At 39.9% G+C, this 20,377-nt stretch overlaps 1 protein-coding gene across 2 annotated transcripts; it reads left to right on the top strand.

Annotated features, from left to right (window-relative positions):
* Window positions 1-723: 723 nt before the first annotated feature.
* On the top strand, window positions 724-19,987 carry rab7a (RAB7a, member RAS oncogene family). Of its 2 annotated transcripts, none has more exons than XM_080425153.1 (6): window positions 724-1,164; window positions 4,982-5,044; window positions 6,752-6,878; window positions 7,415-7,633; window positions 10,306-10,434; window positions 18,022-19,987. In XM_080425153.1, the coding sequence occupies exons 2-6, from the start codon at window positions 4,992-4,994 to the stop codon at window positions 18,115-18,117; spliced, it is 624 nt and encodes a 207-aa protein (XP_080281279.1). In that variant the 5' UTR covers window positions 724-1,164; window positions 4,982-4,991; the 3' UTR covers window positions 18,118-19,987. The 2 variants fall into 2 exon arrangements, with proteins under 2 accessions (XP_080281279.1, XP_080281280.1); XM_080425154.1 differs by lacking the exon at window positions 18,022-19,987 and adding an exon at window positions 14,280-14,857.
* Window positions 19,988-20,377: the final 390 nt, after the last annotated feature.

Here is a 20,377-nt window from a genome sequence, read left to right as displayed (position 1 = left end):
ATATTACTCCTACAAATTTTGTCCAAACATCACGCAAATCGGTACACATAATCTCTATAGTCAAGTGATGAAAATGGATCCATCTGATTTTTCATATTCCATCCTGATTGGCGAATTCCGAACATTGCTGGTCCACAATAACCTACCTGACCTGGCGGAGACCTGTGCTCCGTGGAGCACTTTTTTTTTGTTCTTAATTGCATTCACTAGTGGGAGGAAGACCTGTCAGATATTACTGTGTAATGTGTATATACCTAAAAAGCTGCAACAGTAGTTTGTTTGCAAGTCACAGGGAGAACATTCTAGATTAGAATAAGGACGATGGCAACATAACAACATTAAGTACTAAAACAATTGACATTTCTAGCAAACGTATACTTTTCATATGGTTACATTATTTTAAATTCAAATTCCCCTTTTAAGGACTATAGACTTGTATTTTATTTTATTTTATTTTATTTTATTTTATTTTATTTTATTTTATTTTATTTTATTTTATTTTATTTTATTTTATTTTATTTTATTTTATTTTATTTTATTTTATTTTATTTTATTTTATTTTATTTTATTTTATTTTATTTTATTTTATTTTATTTTATTTTATTTTATTTTATTTTATATGGGCCTGGGCCAGTTGGTCAGTTAGTTACACATGATACTAGACTAGGGCGTGTCCTCCGGTGACGTCGGACACTAGTGTGACAGAGGGGTTGTTTTGGTGGAAGTGAAGAAGAAGCTAGCTTCAGGGTTTTCTATTAGCACGTTAGCAGCAGACAGAAACAGGCTAGCAGCGTAGCGTTAACGCAGCGTCGCGTTAGCTTTTAGCGGAACAACAAGGCGAAACGAAACCCCCCAAAACCCCCTGATTTTTTTTTTAAAACGAAAGGAACCTCCGCGGTGGTTCTGGTCTAGTCGGTGTCGCTTGTGAATGATAGCTGACATTAGCTGCTAGGCTAGCTAGCTGGAATAGTGTCGTCTCGTAGTGTTATTTTTTACAGGCTAGGCAGACATTGAACTTGGCTAGTTGAAGCTAACAGGCTAACAGTTAGCTTATACATCCAATCAAGCCCAGCAGAGGGAAAGAAGAAGAAAGTCCACTTTGGGTGTTTTGTCTCCTCCAGCAGCAACAACAACAACAACACTAACTAGGATCTTCGTCCCAAGGTTTGTTTGTTTGTTTGCTCTACAGATATAAGAGATAATTCTGTATGTTTTTTTTTTACCAAGTAGTTGATGTTAAACTCAACATTAAGACAGTTAAAAACCCTCATAATAAGCGTTAGCTTGTTGTTTTTGTTAGTAATGCTGGGGGAAAAGTGTCAGTGGGCATTTGATACGTGTGATAATTTTGCCATGGATCAGATCGTTGTGTATTTGATGTAATCACTGTCAATTTGGTACATTGATGTCTTCTGTATATGTTTAAATGATGTTTGGTCACATAATGTAACTGTACTGGACTACTGAAGGCTCTCTAACGTTAGCTCAAACTATAAGTCTTTACAGATGTATTATTCTGTGTCATCAATCAGGGAGGTTTTGATCTTGTCTCTACAGTTAATTAACGAAGAGAGACATGTGTTTACTGTTAAAAGAAGAGATTTAAGGCTCGTTTTATCCATTGCTTCTCATGACATCTATTCTAAAACCATGTCGATGCAGGGGCTACAACATTAGCCATGCTAAATCATGCTTGCCAAGTCATGGTTCCCTTGCCTTGGTCCTTATGTCTTGTTATAACCATGTGATCAAGTCCATGACACAATGTCATGGGTTGCAGATTATTGTGGGTGCTGCTGGTTACTGGGATACTGACTGACTGACTGGTCTTTCTCTCCGTGTCAGATTGATTGCCACATCGAAGGAGAAGACATGGGGGTTTTGTTCAGAATCAGATGGCGTGCTATGGCTGTTTTTTTTTTAAACAGAGCAAACTAGTGGTGTTTAGTTTATTTAGTACATAGGCAGCTCCTCCAGGTGTTGTTGTTGTGAGAAGCCTAAGCCTTTTAATCCTTTCATAACACAATGATCTCACCTGTTAAGGAGAAGGAACATGTAAATGAGACGACAATACATGTAGGCAGTGCACAGAGCAGGTGGACTTTGTTTTAGACCTGGAAAACATCTGTGTCATTTTAGATTTTTAGCCTTATATTTAGCAACATTGGTATTTAAGAAAACTGTTAGGATTTAGGAGGCATTTCGTTGCTGTCGGGCAGAAACCTCTTGTCTCCATATTCTAACTGTGTTTTTTCGTAAATTAACGCCTTACTTGATCACACTACAGTGTCACACAAAAGTACCTAAAGTCCGAGCTTGTAGATCTGCTACTTTTTCTACTCTTGAATTTGAGTCCTGAAAAGTAACAGTTTTGGACATAATGAGGTTTCCACCCAACAGACGATTTGTAGAATCAGCCTCAGGTCTAAATGGGTCAAGAACATCATCATGAACACCAGTATATATATCAAGATATTTAAATAACAAAACAATGCACCCTCCATGAGCTTACAAGATTTCCATTTTAATTTAGGAAATAAACTTGTCTGCTTGATAAGTAAACAGGCACGAAATGTTAAATGTTTACAGACAAGTCGATGCAACTTAAAGCATTTTAATCAAGAAAATAAATTCTCACCCATCTGTATGATAGTTAATAGGTGTTCCATGACCTGTAGAATATTTCATATTAATTAATATAATAATGACCACCTGCCATTATTTCACAATGCATGGGGTTCATTCCTTACATCAGTTTCACCCTTCTACCCTCCATTGGAATGATATGGTACTGCATGTGGTGATACCTATGTATGTACCAAAAATATTAAAACGGAACAAAGCCCCCCCCGCCAATGTGCTTACGAGATTTCCATTTTCATTTCAAAATTAAACTTTTGAATGCAATTCTCTTATGATTATCAGCTTATATAAGTAGTACACGTATCAAATTAAATCTTAAGATAATTTGTCACACCACAGGTTTACAGGTGTAAAAGAAGTTGGTGAAATCATTTGTTATACAAGCTCCCATCATTTGCAGTTTGCAAGAAATGGGAAAAGATTTAGAGAAACTGAGATAGAACGAAAGAAAACGGGTCAGATATGTGAAATATCCCTAATATGAGCAAAGTAAAATATACACAACAAGCATGCATGATAAAAAAAAGAAAATAATTTGCAATGGAATGAGAGCGACAGACACAGTAACATATACATACATATGGTGTGTGTGGTAAAGCAAATAGAATGGGGCATGAACAGAGCTCATACAGTTTAAAGGGATAGTTCACGCCCAAAACATTTTTTCTATCGATTACTCACCCCATGGAGACTTGAATTCATGGAGATTCTTTTGTTTTTGTTTTCGCATCCCTAAGCCAATAATTTGATGACTGGAGACATTATCATCTTTCCGCCGGTCATCAAATTATTGGCTCAGGAATGCGACAAAAACAAAAAAATCTCCATGAATTCAAGCTTCATGGTGTGTGTAATTGATAGAAAATAAGTCATTTTTTGATAATTTGAACTATCCCTTAAAGCATTTGAATCTTGAAAAATGTACTAAGACACTTTGGGTTGTTTTTTAGTTAAATTTGTCACTTGATGTTGATGTGCTGTATGTTGTACATCTTTGATTGTGGCCCTTTGCTGTTCAAAAACTACTGCCTGTGATTCTGTATCCTAACAAAGAATCGCAATGCTGCCAGCTATGCAGTATCCACCACAGTCACACATACACACACACACACACACACACACACACACACACACACACACACACACACACACACACACACACACACACACACACACCATATGCTGTGAAAGCCTGGTAATTATTGACACGTGATTTTCTTCAGTGGAATACTTTGCTCTGAGGAGGACTTGGATACCATTTAAAACTAGAGTCATAAAAAGGGAGATGGGACGTGGTTACTTAAGTTTGTGGGAAGACAAAACGTACTGTACTGTAATGGAAGCACCCGGGGGGTGAACTGAAAAATACGATGACAGGCCAAATTCAGAGATTGTTTGCAAGACCCCTGGCCTGCACTGCAGCTTTGTGTGAAGAAAGTAGGTCAATCCCAAAGCAATGAGATATTTATATGTATATTTGGGGAGAGGGGGTGGGAGAGAGAGGACGGGAGCGCGACATGTCTGTGTTGGGTCGGTGTACAAAGGCTGAGGTGGGGCTGTTCATTTTCACTTTCCACTTAAAATGACTACTAGGACATTATATACTTTTGTAAATGTTGTTGGGATGTAGCTTACACCAGTGGTTCTCAACCTTTTCCGGCCTCGACCCCCCCCCCCCCCAAATATAATATTTGAACTGGGGACAAGCTGATAAGCACTTGGAATTGTAGGAGTTGAGGCATAACATTTAGTTTGACTCGGTTCCACAGATACATGTTGTGAAAATAGCTGATCTACAACGCCGTAGATCAGCTATTTTCACAATTTTTGCGTCTTTCTTATATTATTTGACAATTCTGCCAATGTTTGACCAGTTTTTATAGTATAGTTTGTTGATTACTGTTGATGCAGTAATTGTCTTTTTTCATTTAATTTCCTTAGTTTTTTTTGGGGTATTTACAAAGGTCTTAAAAGTCCTTGCATTGTCACTTAACTGAAATCTGGGGTCACCCCCCAAAATCATGTGTGGACCCCCCCTCTGGGGGGGTACCGACCCGCAGGTTGAGAACCACTGGGTTTAGAGTAGACCAGGGATAGATATGATTTCACTTATAGTGGCCGAGGCTGAAATGCTGGAACATCTTAAAAGGGAAGTTGGCAGTATGTGCTGTGCTGATTTGTGGCTTGTGCCCTTGAGCTGCATGCTTGAATCTTTGAGTGTATTTCAAAATGCACACACACGCGCGCGCACACATACACACACACACACACACACACACTGCTCAAAAACCTTACCAAAGTGTTTTATACTGCAGTTTCTGTGCTTTTTGTTTCCCAGCTGAGACACAATGACGTCTAGGAAGAAAGTACTACTTAAAGTCATCATCCTTGGAGACTCTGGGTAAGGAGGAGATTCTGCTTGACAGTTGAATAGATTTTACTGCTTGACCAACGCACCCTGAGCAATGCTTGAGTCTTTGTTTTAAAGCGGTGTTTCTCAAAGTGGGGTCCACTCCGGGGACCCCCAGGGGTCTTTCAAGGGGTTTCAGAAGGGGTTGATATAAAGTTAAATTGTGGAGACATTTTGATCATTTTGAAAAAAATAAACAACACAAATCTTCTCTTATGGGGTCCCTGGTACAAAATCCTTTCTAATTGCGGATCACAGCCAAACACATCAATTCACATGAAAATGTTTTAGAACCACTGTTATAAAGTAAGCATTTTATTAGGCTTATTGATTTAGTTTAGTTTATTTCAGTCACTTTTGTGGTAACATTACAGTAATAGGTAATTAAGAGATAGATTAAGATGATGTAACAGAAGCAAGGATCATGTCATGTTGTACTTGTGTAACTGGGAATGCAGCAATATGTTTTAGACAATGTCTATTGGCTGATTTTTTTTTTTTAATGGTTCGACTTGCAGATCTACAGGTTGTGAGCTTGTAGATCGGCTATTTTAACCTTTTTAAATGCTTTTCAAAATATTAAAAAATGGCAAAAGAGTTAAGGGATAAGGGGTAAGGCGGCACGCAAGATAGGGCCCTAAGAGTCTAAAGCCCCACTAGTAGCCCCCAGAGGCCATGCTACTTCTTACACCTAATTTTATGCCAAAGGGTGCCGTTAGAGGAAAAATGCCATGGTCACCAAAATCGGGAGGGTCCATCGTGCAAACTGCATACTATTGGGCCCTGTGGATGAGTTTTCAAGTAAACAACATGTCAAATTGGAATTGACATATAGCCTAAAAACACAGAATTGCTAGTTGCACCCCTCTGTTTCGACACGTTAATTGCCTAACCAGATTTTTCCCATATCTGCTTTAAGTATTTCACTTAGTGAGAGGCACAGGAGAGACGTACTTGCGCAACGCCAGCTGTCAAAGAATCTTTGTTTCTGTTCTGTTCTGGTTAGAGAGCCCACGGCCCAGTTCATAGACATCCACATGGTCCATGTAGTCAACGGACCTAAAGCAGACCTTGAGCAGAGGTCTGTGGCCGCACAGTGCTGATTTCCTGTCTCTGCGTGGACCTGTTTATGGGCGTACTGACCATCCATGGGAAATAGGAATGTTATGATTTGAGTGCACTACATTAATGCTGGGAGTTTCAGTTAACTTCAACTACAACACAGTAATATTACTACTGTACTTCAGCGGTTCAAAAAAGAAACAAAAGTATGCCACAATCTTTTGGGTCATACTTTTTGAACAAAAAAAAATTACAAACCTATATCATACATTTTGATGTGAGGGGGTGTAAAATTGCAAAAATAAATCTTAAAAATAAATAAATAAAACAGAATCCTTAGGGCCCTTTAGATTGAGACATCCTGTGTGCAAAGTTGACATTTAGCCTGAGGGTGGCGCTAGAGAAAAGGTAATGGGGTTAGGGTTCATTCTACAGGGAGCATGAATGTACTCATCAAGTTTCTTATGGGCAAAATATGGCATTGGCTGATATGGATGGGAAATAATCAGAAAAGGTATCAGCCACAAAAACATGTGTTGCAGCATCCCTATTTGTAATCAAATGCTCACTATTTAAAGTGTTATTTATCATGTTGATGTTTTATTTACCCGTACCCTGTTTTCTGAATTTCTCCAGAGTTGGAAAGACCTCGTTGATGAACCAGTATGTGAATAAAAAGTTCAGTAACCAGTACAAAGCCACAATAGGCGCTGATTTCTTGACAAAAGAAGTCATGGTGGATGACAGACTCGTCACAATGCAGGTATGTAGGAAATAATTGTGATTTAAAATGCAGAACAGTCCAATGTCATTTTGTCACACAGGAACATTTTTACATTCATATATTTTGTCAAAAAATATGCCACACTTAAGTGGAATAAAAAGGTAGTTTTAATGGAGAAGTATGTATACTTTTTAACCCATTGAATCTGGGAGTGCATGTCTGTTATTTTAGATTTCTTTGGCTATGGGGTGCTGCACTATGAGCTTGTAAATCTGCTATTTAAAAAAAATCTTTTAATATATATTTTTAAAGCAAACATTTGTAAAATGTTTTGTTCCAGGGACGCCCTTCGCTTTAAAAAATATATACTCAAAGATTTGCAGAACTTTTCACGATTTTTCAAAAATAGCAGATCTGCTATTTTTGAATAGCCAAAGAAATCTAAAATGACACAGATGCGTTCCAGGTCTTAATGGGTTAACAAATCTATGTAAACTCCCACAAACGATGTAGGGTGAGGGCAGGGGGGTCACTATGTCTTCTGATGATGACCTTTTCTTTGCCACTGTTGTCAGATTTGGGACACAGCTGGACAGGAGCGGTTCCAGTCCTTAGGCGTGGCGTTCTACCGCGGAGCAGACTGCTGTGTGCTGGTGTTTGACGTGACGGCGCCCAACACCTTCAAGACCCTAGACAGCTGGAGGGACGAGTTCCTGATCCAGGCCAGCCCTCGGGACCCAGAGAACTTCCCCTTTGTGGTGCTGGGCAACAAGATTGACCTGGAGAACAGACAGGTGGGTCCAGATTAGAGGTTCAAAGAGCTAATCAAAGTAATTGATTATCTGTAATTGTGATTAATTGACCGATTTAATAATCGATCCCTATTTTGGGCATGTAATTAACCCTTTAAGACCTGAGGCGATTCTTAAAAATGTTTTCTAAATCCTAACAGTTTTTTGAAAAAAATCAGAAAAATATTTTTTCACGATTTTTCAAAAATAGCAGATCTACAAGCTCATAGCGCGGCACTCGGTGCCGCGCTATGAGCTTGTATATCTGCTATTTTTGAATAGCCAAAGAAATCTAAAGTGACACAGATGCGTTCTAGGTATTAATGGGTTAAAGGCGAATTTATTTTGAACATATCTACCTATTGGCTCAGTACTGGGGGAGAGGCCGGACTCACTGGAGTCTGTTGTGGAGAGATGCACACACAATAACATGCAGGCCATAATGGACAATGTGAGTCACCCTCTCCACAACATCCTGGCAGACCAGAAATGCGGTCTCAAGGATCTGTTCCGTTCGTTGCCCTGCAAGAATGAACGGTTTAAGAACACTTTTGTCCCCAACAGCAATTAGGCTCTTTAACTCCAAGACCAGCCACTAGGCCTGTGAACTGGACCAATGGTCTTAGTTTTAGTCATTTATGGGTCTATGTGCAATGACAAAGAATTTTTATTATTCCCAGTGACACCTTTTGAATGCTTTTTATGCTTATTCATAATATATTTTTCATATTTGTCTTATCTCAGTTTTAACCTGTGCCCCCCCCCCCTCTCTTTTTGTGATGTGTTTGTAACTAACCTTACTGTATGCCTGTATGAGCTATGGGATATCTGAATTTCCCCTCTGGGATTAAGAAAGTATCTATCTATCTACATGCTCACTACCCGTCGCAATTAGAGCTTGTACATCAGGTTTTTAAACTATTCTTGCACTAAATTGTTGTGCGACAAAGTACAATTTGTTAATATATAATATAATGTAATTATTGATTATTGGATTAATCGAAAAAGTAATCGATCGCATAATCGCAAAAGAAAATAATCTATAGTTGCAGCCCTAGTCCAGGTGTTCTGCAGTCGAAGGCGCCAGGTTCATGTTGAAATGCCTTGGTGTCCTTTTATAATAGCATGCTTCTCGTAATGCTTAATAATAACTAGTGGCCCATGACGGGTTAACCCATTAAGACCTGGAACGCATCTGTGACACTTTTTGATTTGAGCTAAAAAAGCATTATTTTACACTTTGGGCTATTCAAAAATAGCAGATATACAAGCTTGCAGATCTGCTATTTTTGAAAAATCGTGAAAATGTGTGCAAATCTTTGGATATATATTGTTTTAAAGCAAACATTTTTAACTCAAATCTTTGCTTCTGGGGGTCCCTGTAACAAAATATTTTGAGATGGGGTCCGCGGCCAAATGCATATCATTTTGGGGGTCCTTGAGATGAAAAAGTTTGAGCACCACTGATATAGAAACATACGTTTTTTCAGAAAACTGTTGGGATTTAGAAGACATTTTGTAGAATCGGTTTCAGGTCTTAATGGGTTAATGTCCTGAGGCTTATTAAAGCCATAATAATAATCTATAATATTAGTGATTTCATGTGCATAGTACTGAGGTTGGCAGTGACTCAGGAGGTAAAGAGGCTGTCTGGGGAACTGAAAGGTTCCCTATTCCATACCCTGGGTTCCTCTTGACGTGTCTGAGCCAGTAGTGGAAAAAGTAAAACGTCCAGTGATAAATATTTACTGGAGTAAAAGTACAACAGAATGTGCACCCTGTGAGTAGCCTCGCCCTCTTTATTGCCTGAATGAACAGGTCAGCTGAGCAACGTTATAAAGGATACAGCATTGTCATATTTAAAAGCACATCAGCATTATTCACACAGCCTAACTGATGAGGCTACTCTTCTCTAGCCCTCAGATCAAAGCCTGTATCAACAGAATAATGTCATAGACAAGGGGTAGCGGTGATGATTTTTATTCCATTATAAATGATATATTTATAATAAAGAATTTAGCTTTAGAGTTTAGCTTGTTGGAACGGCAGGCTTCGTCGCAGACCTTCTGTGAATGTGTTTTGGTGCGTTCATTGACTGCCCATTTGTTTAATAACTGAAGTGCTGCGAGTAGCTTATCATATTCTAATAAAACTTTTGGTTTATTTGTGCATGTCAGAAACGGTCTAATATCATGTGGAGGTGTATATGGGGGCCCCATATTAGCTCTTGAAACGGGCCCCCAGATCCTAAATGCCGCCCCTGGTTTTAGTCATATTTTGGTCATCTGAAATGTTTTTAAATTGACTTAATGTCATAAGATTTTAGTCGACTAAATCTACAGTTGATTTAGTAGACTAAAATGTATTTTGTCGACCGGCTACCAGAAATAGCGTCTGCGACGTGTGTTGAGCTTGTAGATCGACTATTTTGTCCACTCTTCCCTCGTCCCTCCCTAACATTTTAGTTTTTATTTGTTGACGAAATTGTCAGTATATTTAGTCATAGTTTTAGTTATCATAGCTTAGTTTTTATTTCGTTTTTGTTTAGTTTTCGTCTGTGAAAAAAGGTAGTCGACCAACATAATTCGTCATAGTTTTCAGAAATGCAGACCAATTTATCTGATACTTCTAAGAAAAAACATCTCATCATCATTGCCCTTTTTTGTGTTTTTAAGGTAACAACCAAACGAGCACAGGCTTGGTGCCAGAGCAAGAACAACATCCCCTACTTTGAAACCAGCGCCAAGGAGGCAATCAATGTAGAGCAGGCCTTCCAGACTATTGCACGCAACGCTCTTAAACAGGTAATGCATTGGTTCCGGGTTCCGGGGGGTCCCCAGCAAAATTAGTTAATATAGCGTCACAATCATCTTAACCACTTTAACCATATTTTATACATTGATGTGCTATGAGCTTGTATATCTGCTATTTTTGAAAAATCTTGAAAATCTGTGCAAATCTTTGAATATAATATATATATATATATATTTTTTTTTTACTAAAAATCTTTGCTTCTGGGGGTCCCTGGCACAAAATATTTTTTATCAATATAACAATTTGGGGGTCCTTGACATGAAAAACTTTTGAGAAGCACTGAGGTAATGGGAAGCCAGCGAGAGAGTTACATTTTTATTTGACTTCTGTGCACATTGTTTGGTCAGAGGTCACTGGTTCAGGATTCTGTTTATTTATTGTGAAATGTATCGTCGCTGTGGGGCAGCGACGATACATTAACGCACATTAACGCCCTACGTGATCATACTAGAGCGTAGCTCAAAAGTAGCAGATCTGCAAGCTCAAAACACGTCGCAAAGCGACACGTTTCGAGCTTGCAGATCTGCTACTTTTGCTGTTTTTTATTTATTTGAAAGTAACAGTTTTGGACACATGAGGTTTCCACCTGACAGAGACGATATGGAAATGGATAAATGCTTGCCATGACACTTAGGATGACGATCTCTCTCTCTCCTCACTTCTGTAATAGAATCCAGATGTGATAGTTTGATAGACTGTGCTGTATAGTAAGGGCACGGCCATTTCTCAAATATTTTTTTTATTGACAGATTTATGAAAGTAGTTAAGTTGTAAGATTTTTTTTTTTTTTAACTCAATTTTTATTGGAAAGTTGTAAGATTTAAACTAATGTGTCATACAATGAAATCTGAAAATAGTTAAAGAACTAACCCTTTTGAATGTTGTTAAACCATTAATCAAGAAGCTGAGAAGAAGCCTGTGAAAGATCTGTGTTGTTGTCTCACACACCTCTCCGTTTTAACCACGTAAACTATATACTTAATTAACCGGGACTCACAGGGCTCTATAGAGGAATCCACAGAGCGCTGCGGTGTCAGACTCCTGCTGCGGTGTGCATTCTGACACCGCAGTTATGATTTGCGCCAGGGGAGCACTCTGTGGATTCGTCTATACCTAGCGTCCCAAAATAGGGACGCTAGGGTTCATGTGGTTATGGACGCATTATAAGTATTGTTTTCCTAAAATGGCTGTCCATTATATTGAGTGTATTCTTCAACATTAAACGTGTATAATATGAAAAAAAAGATAACCCATAAAAACCCTATTTTGTATATTTGCACCATTTCAAGTAAATCAGACCCTGTAACAAATGAATGGTGAATGAAAACTTGAAAAAATACTTTCTTTTAAAAATCGTTTTATTGGCGACTTCAACCCATTAAGACCTGGATCTGTGTCACTTTAGATTTCTTTGGCTATTCAAAAATAGCAGATATACAAGCTCATAGCGCGGCACCGAGTGCCGCGCTATGAGCTTGTAGATCTGCTATTTTAAAAAAATCTTGATTTCTTCTTTTTTTTTTCAAAAAACTGTTAGGATTTAGAAAACATTTTAAAGAATCGCCCCAGGTCTTAATGGGTTAAACCCTGTTTTATTCAACGGTGTTGCATGAAAATAGCTGATTTACAACTCATTTACACACCCCATGAAGCCTTGAATTCATGGAGTTTTTTTTTGTTTTTGTCTCATTCCTAAGCCAATAATTTGATGACCAGCGGAAAGATGCTAATGTTTCTGGTAGGAGACTCAAAGTTGACATTTTGTGTCTCCTACCGGAGCCGCCGCCGGTCATCAAAGTATTGGGTTAGGAATGCGACAAAAACAAAAAATCTCCATGAATTCAAGTCTCCATGGGGTGACTAATCGATAGATAACTAGAAAAAGTGCTCCTCGGAGCACAGGTCTCCGCCAGGTCAGGTACGTTACAGTGGCCTCCTGGTGGCGCTATAATACGCCAATGTGAAAAGGGTGCCATTTATTCTTAGGCCTTTCACGGCAATCGGAAGCTGCATTCATGATTTGAGGCATTTTGTTCCAAAAATGAGTTTTGCTAAATTAGACCTGCTGGTGGCGCTATAACAGGCCAATGTGAAAAGGGTGGCATTTCTTCCTCGGCCTAGTGGGAATGTGCGTGCAAAATGTCACTGAAATCGCATGCTGCGTTCGTGATTTGAGGCATTTTGTTCAAAACGAACCAATCATGCTAACTTTGGAAGCCAATCTTAGGCAATCAGGATGGAATATGGGAAATCGGACAGATTCGTGTTGATCACATGACTATAGAGATACTGTGTACCGATTTGTGTGATGTTTGGACAAAATCTGTAGGAGCGGTATCAAAAAATGTGTTTTGCACAGATCGGCCTCCTGGTGGCGCTATAGCAGGCCAATCTAAAAAATTCGGGCCAGAGGTTCTGAATTGGCATCCAGGGAGTGTGTGCACAGTTTCGCAGTGACCGGGCCAACGGTGCCGGAGATCAGCTGGTCACAGACAGAAGGACACACGGATGGACGGACGGACAGGGGGCAAAACATACTCTCCCGGCAGAGACAAAAAGTCATTTGGGGGGTGAACTATCCCTTTAAGCCAGGGGTCTTCAACGTTTTCAGGCCAAGGACCCCCTAGCTGAGAGAGAGATGAAGCAGGGACCCCCCTCTATATTATATAAAATTGTGTTTCAGATTAAACTTTTTTTTTGTTTACTTGGTCTGCTCATTTTCCCCTCTACACCTATACCTCTTTGCCAAAAATAGCAGATCTACAAGCTCACAACGCCTCGCAGCGCGAGGCGTTGTGAGCTTGTAGATCTACTATTTTTGGCTAAAGTTCTCCTCAGAAAAGGGATGTTAGGGTTCAAGTGGTTAAGGTAAAAAAAAAAATCATATCACACAAAGATTTGGCGCACCCCCTGTAGTAACTCTGAGGACCCCCTAGGGGTCCCGGACCCCCTGTTGAAGACCCCTGCTTTAAGCTCACAATGCGTCGCAAGCTTAACTCATTCACTGCCACAGACGTAAAAAAACGTATTTTTTTCCAATTACCTAATCTGCCACTGACGTAAGAAAACGAAATTTTGAAAAACGTTGATTTTTATAAAAGATCTCACCGTTCTTCATCTCTCGTAGTGATACATTTCATTGTAACACACCCGGATAAGGAAATAACGTCAATCCAAGATTTCCGTTTCCGTCTGCTCCCTGTTTAACTCTCCCTCTGAAACGCCATTTTCCTCGGCTTTGGTTTTTCTCCGCTGTGCTCCGTCGGACGCGCCGTTTACAAACTTCTACTACTGGAGAATGGATTGTCGCGGATTGAAAATGTGTTCTCTGGGCCACTCACACACCTACCCTGTGTGTCTACAAACAGTTGGACACGCGATCATAAGGGATGTACATTTTCTGTGGCGAGCTGAAAAAGTAAGTGAACCTTCCAATTTTTGACGATAAATGGTGTGTTTACACTGGGCTGCATGAGAAGGACTCCGAGCCGATCGGAATGTTTGTTGTCTGGGCGACGTGCATGGATAGCCTGTCTGTTTACAAACGATTGGTCTTGCGATAATAATGAATATAATTTTTTTGTGACCTGTTGAAAGTTAAACAAAAATTCGAAATTGCTGGCAGTGGGCAAACACAGCCAGAAATAAATCTGGCAGTGAATGAGTTAATAGATCAGCTATTTTCTGTATTCTTTAACATTTTGGAAAATGTAAAAACAAAACCCAAAAGAAAAACAATTATTTTATTAAAATGTATATTTTATAATCGTCGATTACATAGAATATTTCGATTAACTGGCGCACCCCCACCGCCTGTGTGTCTGTCTGTGTCTAGGAAACCGAGGTGGGGATATACCCTGAGTTCCATGAGCCCATCAAGCTGGGCAGGAACGAGCGGCCGTCAGCGGAGACCTGCAGCTGCTGAGAACGTTGACGAACCTGACCGCGGTGTGACTCCACTGCTCTCACTACCCTAACTCTGCCTTGTCTATATGCCCTCCTTCAAAACGAAAACAAGTCTCCTAGCCCAAAGAACATGTTGAGGAAACGTTACGCCGTTACTTTTACGATGCTTATCTGCATCTGTGTTTCCTGTGTAGTTTCTTTTGTGGCAGCGGTGGTTTTGTTCCCATGTCCATTCCTGTGTTGCACCCAGGTTTGGCTCTAACACTGCGTTCATTTGGGTTACTGCCGTTTGGGTGTAAACGGCAGTAACTACGCAGCTTACCGTGTTTATATGTTGTGGGGAGGGGAGACACACTAACGGTCTCTTTTTTTTATATCAAACTTTATCTGCACAGGGGTAATTCTCTTAAAGGAGAATACCGGACAAATTAAGTGTTGCCTTTGATGTCTCGTTACTTACCGACCGACGTGAAAAGTGGCGTTCTTTTTTTCCATAGATTCCCGTGTCGTCATTTTTTAAACCCCCTCCGTTGTCAGAATGGGAGCGCGTGGGTCAGGGAGATTCGTCTATTGTAACCGAGGCAAAGTTGTTTTTCTCTCTTCTGCTCGTCTGGCAACACAAGTTGCCAGGTTCTGGAAAGAAACAAGCATCCAGTGTTAAATCGTTCGCCATTAACGGTGGCCTCGCAGGACATTTCAACGCACGTTTGACTATCATGAGACTCCACAAAGACGAGCAGAAGAGAGAAAAACAACTTTGCCTCGGTTACAATAGACGAATCTCCCTGACCCACGCGCTCCCATTCTGACAACGGAGGGGGTTTAAAAAATGACGACACGGGAATCTATGGAAAAAAAGAACGCCACTTTTCACGTCGGTCGGTAAGTAACGAGACATCAAAGGCAACACTTAATTTGTCCGGTATTCTCCTTTAAGCCTGATTTATTTAAGACTTTGTATATTTGCAAACCTCTCAATCATTTCGTGGGGGAAAGGCAAAAGCTATCTCCATATACGTCTCTGCCAATTGCTTACATTGGCGAACAATTTAAGTGCTTGTTATTTCTTTTAATCGATCAGATATTTTACCGTCTGTTCGTATATTATGTTTAGAATTTGAATTGCATCATAGAGGACAAAATACAATAGGATGCATAACTGAAAGAAGCATAAAGAATTGTGAGGCCGATGGTGTTGGCATTCATCATTATATACAGGGGTGCACATAACTGGTGCGCATGCGTCGCCAAAATAAATCAGACGACGCGAGGCGCTTTTGCGTACCAACAGCTGGGACAGGAATTTCCAAGCTTTATTTTTTTTAGCAAAACTACAAAATAAAAGCCTGGAGATCGAGGCTAGGAATTTACTTCCTGAAGCCACACTCGCACGGTGATGCACGCCCATACACAATACACACCCATGAGGCGGAGGTGGAGGGGACGCATGCTGCAGTGCACGTGATTGTGGCCTCGAATCCTGACACAGTCAGTCGCGCGACTCGCAAGCAGCAAGCTGCTGGCTGTGTTGCAGGCACTCGTCACCGATGATGAACGCACCGTGATGGTGCAAAATATGCTGTGAACGTCCCAATCTGGCGGATAAAAGCAGCACAGGGCACCAACGTTGGGGAGGGCACCAAAATGGCGAGAAGAAAAAAAACGGCGGAAGCCACACACCCCCCCCCCCCCCGTTGACAAAACAGCGCCGGGGGGCACCGGACCTTTTATTTACCATTTATTTTGTGCGCACCAAGTAACATCTCCAGGTGCTCTTCTGAGAACTAGACCAAAAAAGTTATGTGCACCCCTGATTATATTAGTACTATGATAAATGCGTAGCACCTACGTTGTTTGAAAATGTCTTTGCGTTCCAAGTAATAAGGGTAATAAAACTTCTTGAATATCTTTAAGTATTATGTGTGTTTATTACTCTATCTTCAAGGCAGAAGACTAACTATAAGACCAATGTAAAATCGTTCTAACTCAAGTGGATGGAGTCCAAGCCACAACTATGACTGAGCACTTTATTGTCTCCGTCAGGCCGAAAGGCATGGCGAGACAGTATGTTTTGCACGTGAGCTTGTAGATGTGCTATTTTCAGAGCGCAGTTCAAGGGCATTTTGTGTGATCCGGCATTGGAGGCCTTGTTTATAATGGTCTTTTTATTTTTTTTACTTCTGTGCACATTGTTTGGTTTGTAGATCTGCTACTTTGGCTTTTTTTTGTGTGTGAAAGTAACAGTTTTGGACATATGAGGTTTCCACCTGACGGAGACGATATAGAAATGGAGAAATGCTTGCCATGATGAGACTTATCTCTCCTCTCCTCACTTCTGTAATATAATCCAAATGTGATGGTTTGACAGACTGTGCTGTTTCTCTCCTTTAATCGCCATTTCTCTCCTTTTTTTAAAATTGACATATTTATGAAAGTACAGTAAAGAAAATATACATTTTTGAATGTTAAAACCTCAAATCAAGAAGCTGAGAAGAAGCCTGTGAAGGATCTGTGTTGTCTCACACACCTCTCCGTTTGACCACGTAAACCCTATACTTAGTTAAAGGGGAATTTTGGACCATGGTTTTCTTACCTTTTCTATGACGTTATATCTTAATAATACATACGATTTATATAGCGCTTTTCTAAATACTCAAAGTCGCTTAACATAGCAGAAGAAATAACAACTTTATTAGAATTGACTAGTTAAAAAGGATTAAAATCTATAAAAGAAAAGTACAATAAAAAGAAGGGGCAGGGGTTGGGGTTTTATGTAGGGAATGCGATTCTGAAAAGGTGGGTTTTGAGTGTGGTTTTAAACATGGTGAGGGTGAATGGTACAGTAGAACATTTTCATAACTCCATCCTGGGTCCGCCACAGCTTAAAACGTGCGCCAATAGGCCTTGCGTTAGATCGCGTATTTTAATAGCTTTTTTTTTTTTTTAGATCTGACGTTCATAGTAACAGAACACTATGCAAAAAAAAAAAACGGAAGTCTCGCTGGACGAGATTTCAATCTCGTCTAGCCAGACTTCCGTTTTGTTTGTTGTTGTTGTTTTTTTCCGGTTGCATAGTGTTCATTATCCACAGAGCTCTCCCGTGGCGCAATCATAACCGCAGTGTCAGAATGCACACCGCAGCAGGAGTCTGACACCGCAGCGCTCTGTGGATTCGTCTCTATACCTAGCGTCCCAAAAAAATGGACGCTAGGGTTCATGTGGTTATTATGGACACATTATAAGTAGGCCTATCGTTATCCTAAAATGGATTATATTGAGTGGATTCTTCAACATTAAACATGTATAATATGACAAAAATAAATGTGTGCCATTTCAAGTCAATCAGACCCTGTAACAGAAATGTATGATGAATGTGTTATTATTCCAAATTACTGATTTTTTTTAATCAATTAAATTGTCTAGTCTTATTAGCGACTTAAGCTCTGTTTTATACTATGGTGTCGCATGAAAATAGCTGATTTACAACTTAAGCTCACAATGCGTCGGAAGCTTATAGATCAGCTATTTTCTGTATTTTTTTTAATACATTTTTGGAAAAGAAAACATAACAAATAAATCATTTTCTTAAAATGTATGTTTTATAATTGTCGATTACATAGAATATTTTGATTAACGGTCGCACCCCCTACCGCCTGTGTGTCTGTGTTCAGGAAACGGAGGTGGAGCTGTACAATGAGTTCCCGGAGCCCATCAAGCTGGACAGGAACGAGCGGGCCAAGCCGTCAGCGGAGACCTGCAGCTGCTGAGAACGTTGACGAACCTGACCGCGGTGTGACTCCACTGCTCTCACTACCCCTAACTCTGCCTTGTCTATACGCCCTCCTTCCCTTCCCACGTCCCACTGTGTGATCCCTGATGCCCAATATTATCACTGGCCTTTGTAGATACACGCAGCGTTCCTCTCGTAGAGTATACTGCTACAGTACAGTACACACCCACACACACATGCTGCACTCACCTCCTTATGTACACACAGAACGCATTTTCTATTAAAAAAACCAAACAAAAACAAAACGAAAACAAGTCTCCTAGCCCAAAGAACATGTTGAGGAAACGTTACGGCATTTACTTTTACGATGCTTATTACTCTGCAGTGTTTCCTCTGTTGTAGTTTCTTTTGTGGCAGCGGTGGTTTTGTTCCCATGTCCATTCCTGTGTTGCACCCAGGTTTGGCTCTAACACTGCGTTCATTTGGGTGCTTTATTATGGTAAACGGCAGTAACTACGCAGCTTACCGTGTTTATATTTTGTGGGGAGGGGAGACACACTAACAGTCTCTTTTTTTTTTTTTTATCAAACTTTATCTGCAGCAGTGGGAATTCTCTTAAGCCTGATTTATACTGTACGATGGGAGTTGAGCTCCCGAAATAGTTGATCTTACGAGCTCACAGCACGTCGCCATGCGTTATGAGCTTGTTGATGGGTTATTTCTGGTGCGTGATGATTCCGTCGAACAACAGACTATAAATTAAGCATTTCTGTGTTGGCCCACCACTGCTGCATGAATATAGAGGAAACACTGCCCCCCCTTTTACTCATCGGGCTTGTGGCTTTAAAAAAAACAATAATTTCACATGTATAACACTTGTTTCCATGGCATCGTCTTGCCTCATCGACACGTACAAACTAAACTTGTCATGCCACTTCGTGGTGGGAGTTGGAGCTTATAGCAGTTTGGTCCCAGAGTTCCAGTGCTGAAGGAAAGTTGTGAAGGAGCAGAATGTGCAATTTGTGTCCGTGTGAAAGAAAGTGCATGTGTGGATCTCGTTCATAATGCTGCCTGCTGATTCTTGTTAATTGGCTCATGGGTGGAAATAAGTTCCATAACAAGTCAGTCAGACGGGGTGTATTCAGAACCTTTTCTTGCACTTTTGCCGTCATCTAAAATAAACCGGAAGGTCTGTTTAAAACATCTCATTTTGGAGCCACAATAAACACAATAATAGCTCAAAGCTGAGAAAGAACATTGTGTGTGTGTTAAACCTCTTGCTCCTTGATGTATAAATGCTCTCCCCACATCTCCGGTTGTTTGCTCTTTCTCAGTAGTGAGGAAAAGTTTTGTCTTGTATAAACGAGCTGTTCTTTTTATCACAAAAAAAAAGAAAATCAATGGTGAAATGAACCAAACAAATCGAGACAGGATGACGTTCTACCTGATAAAGTTTGGGAGGGGACAGAGATTATTCTCAAGTATAAATATCACTCGTAATAACTGAGGACTACTAGATAGTACTTCTCTTTTTACTTATTGCAAGACTTTGTATATTTGCAAACCTCTCAATCATTTCGTGGGGGAAAGGCAAAAAGCTATGTTGTCAATCTCCATATACGTCTGCCAATTGCTTACGTTGGCAAACAATTTAAGTGCTTGTTATTTCTTTTAATCGATCAGATCTTTTACCGTCTGTTCGTATATTATGTTTAGAATTTGAATTGCATCATAGAGGACAAAATACAATAGGATACATAACTGAAAGAAGCATAAAGAATTGTGAGGGGGGGATGGTGTTGGCATTCATCATTATATTAGTACTATGATAAATGCGTAGCATCTACATTGTTTGAAAATGTCTTTGCGTTCCAAGTAATAAGGGTAATAAAACTATCTTGAATATCTTTAAGTATAATGTGTGTTTATTACTGTATACTGTATTTTTATCGTTCTAACTCAAGTGGATGGAGTCCAGGCCACAACTATGACTGAGCACTTTATTGAAAATGAATTCAAAAGGATAAATGCAGAAGAAAGCCTGAAGACTTGTTTCCATTGTGGTCCTTTAATGAACGCTGACAGCCAATCAACATCCATCCTAATTTACATGGCATGTTTACAGGAAGTTATTGTTCTTCAGTGTGGATGTCCATATTATCGTTACAGTATCATTCTGGGTATTGATGGCCCTACACACTTGGTAAGCATTGGATATGGCTAAATCCACAGACACTTGTGGTCAGAAATCATCACCAAAGGCAACATAGTCAATCAAACTGACTACTGGTGAGAAT

The sequence above is a fragment of the Gymnoscopelus braueri genome (assembly GCF_963280865.1).
Source record: "Gymnoscopelus braueri genome assembly, chromosome: 3".
Classification (NCBI taxonomy): domain Eukaryota; kingdom Metazoa; phylum Chordata; class Actinopteri; order Myctophiformes; family Myctophidae; genus Gymnoscopelus; species Gymnoscopelus braueri.
Note: the sequence above shows the minus strand (reverse complement) of the source record. Positions and strands in the feature narration are given on the sequence as shown.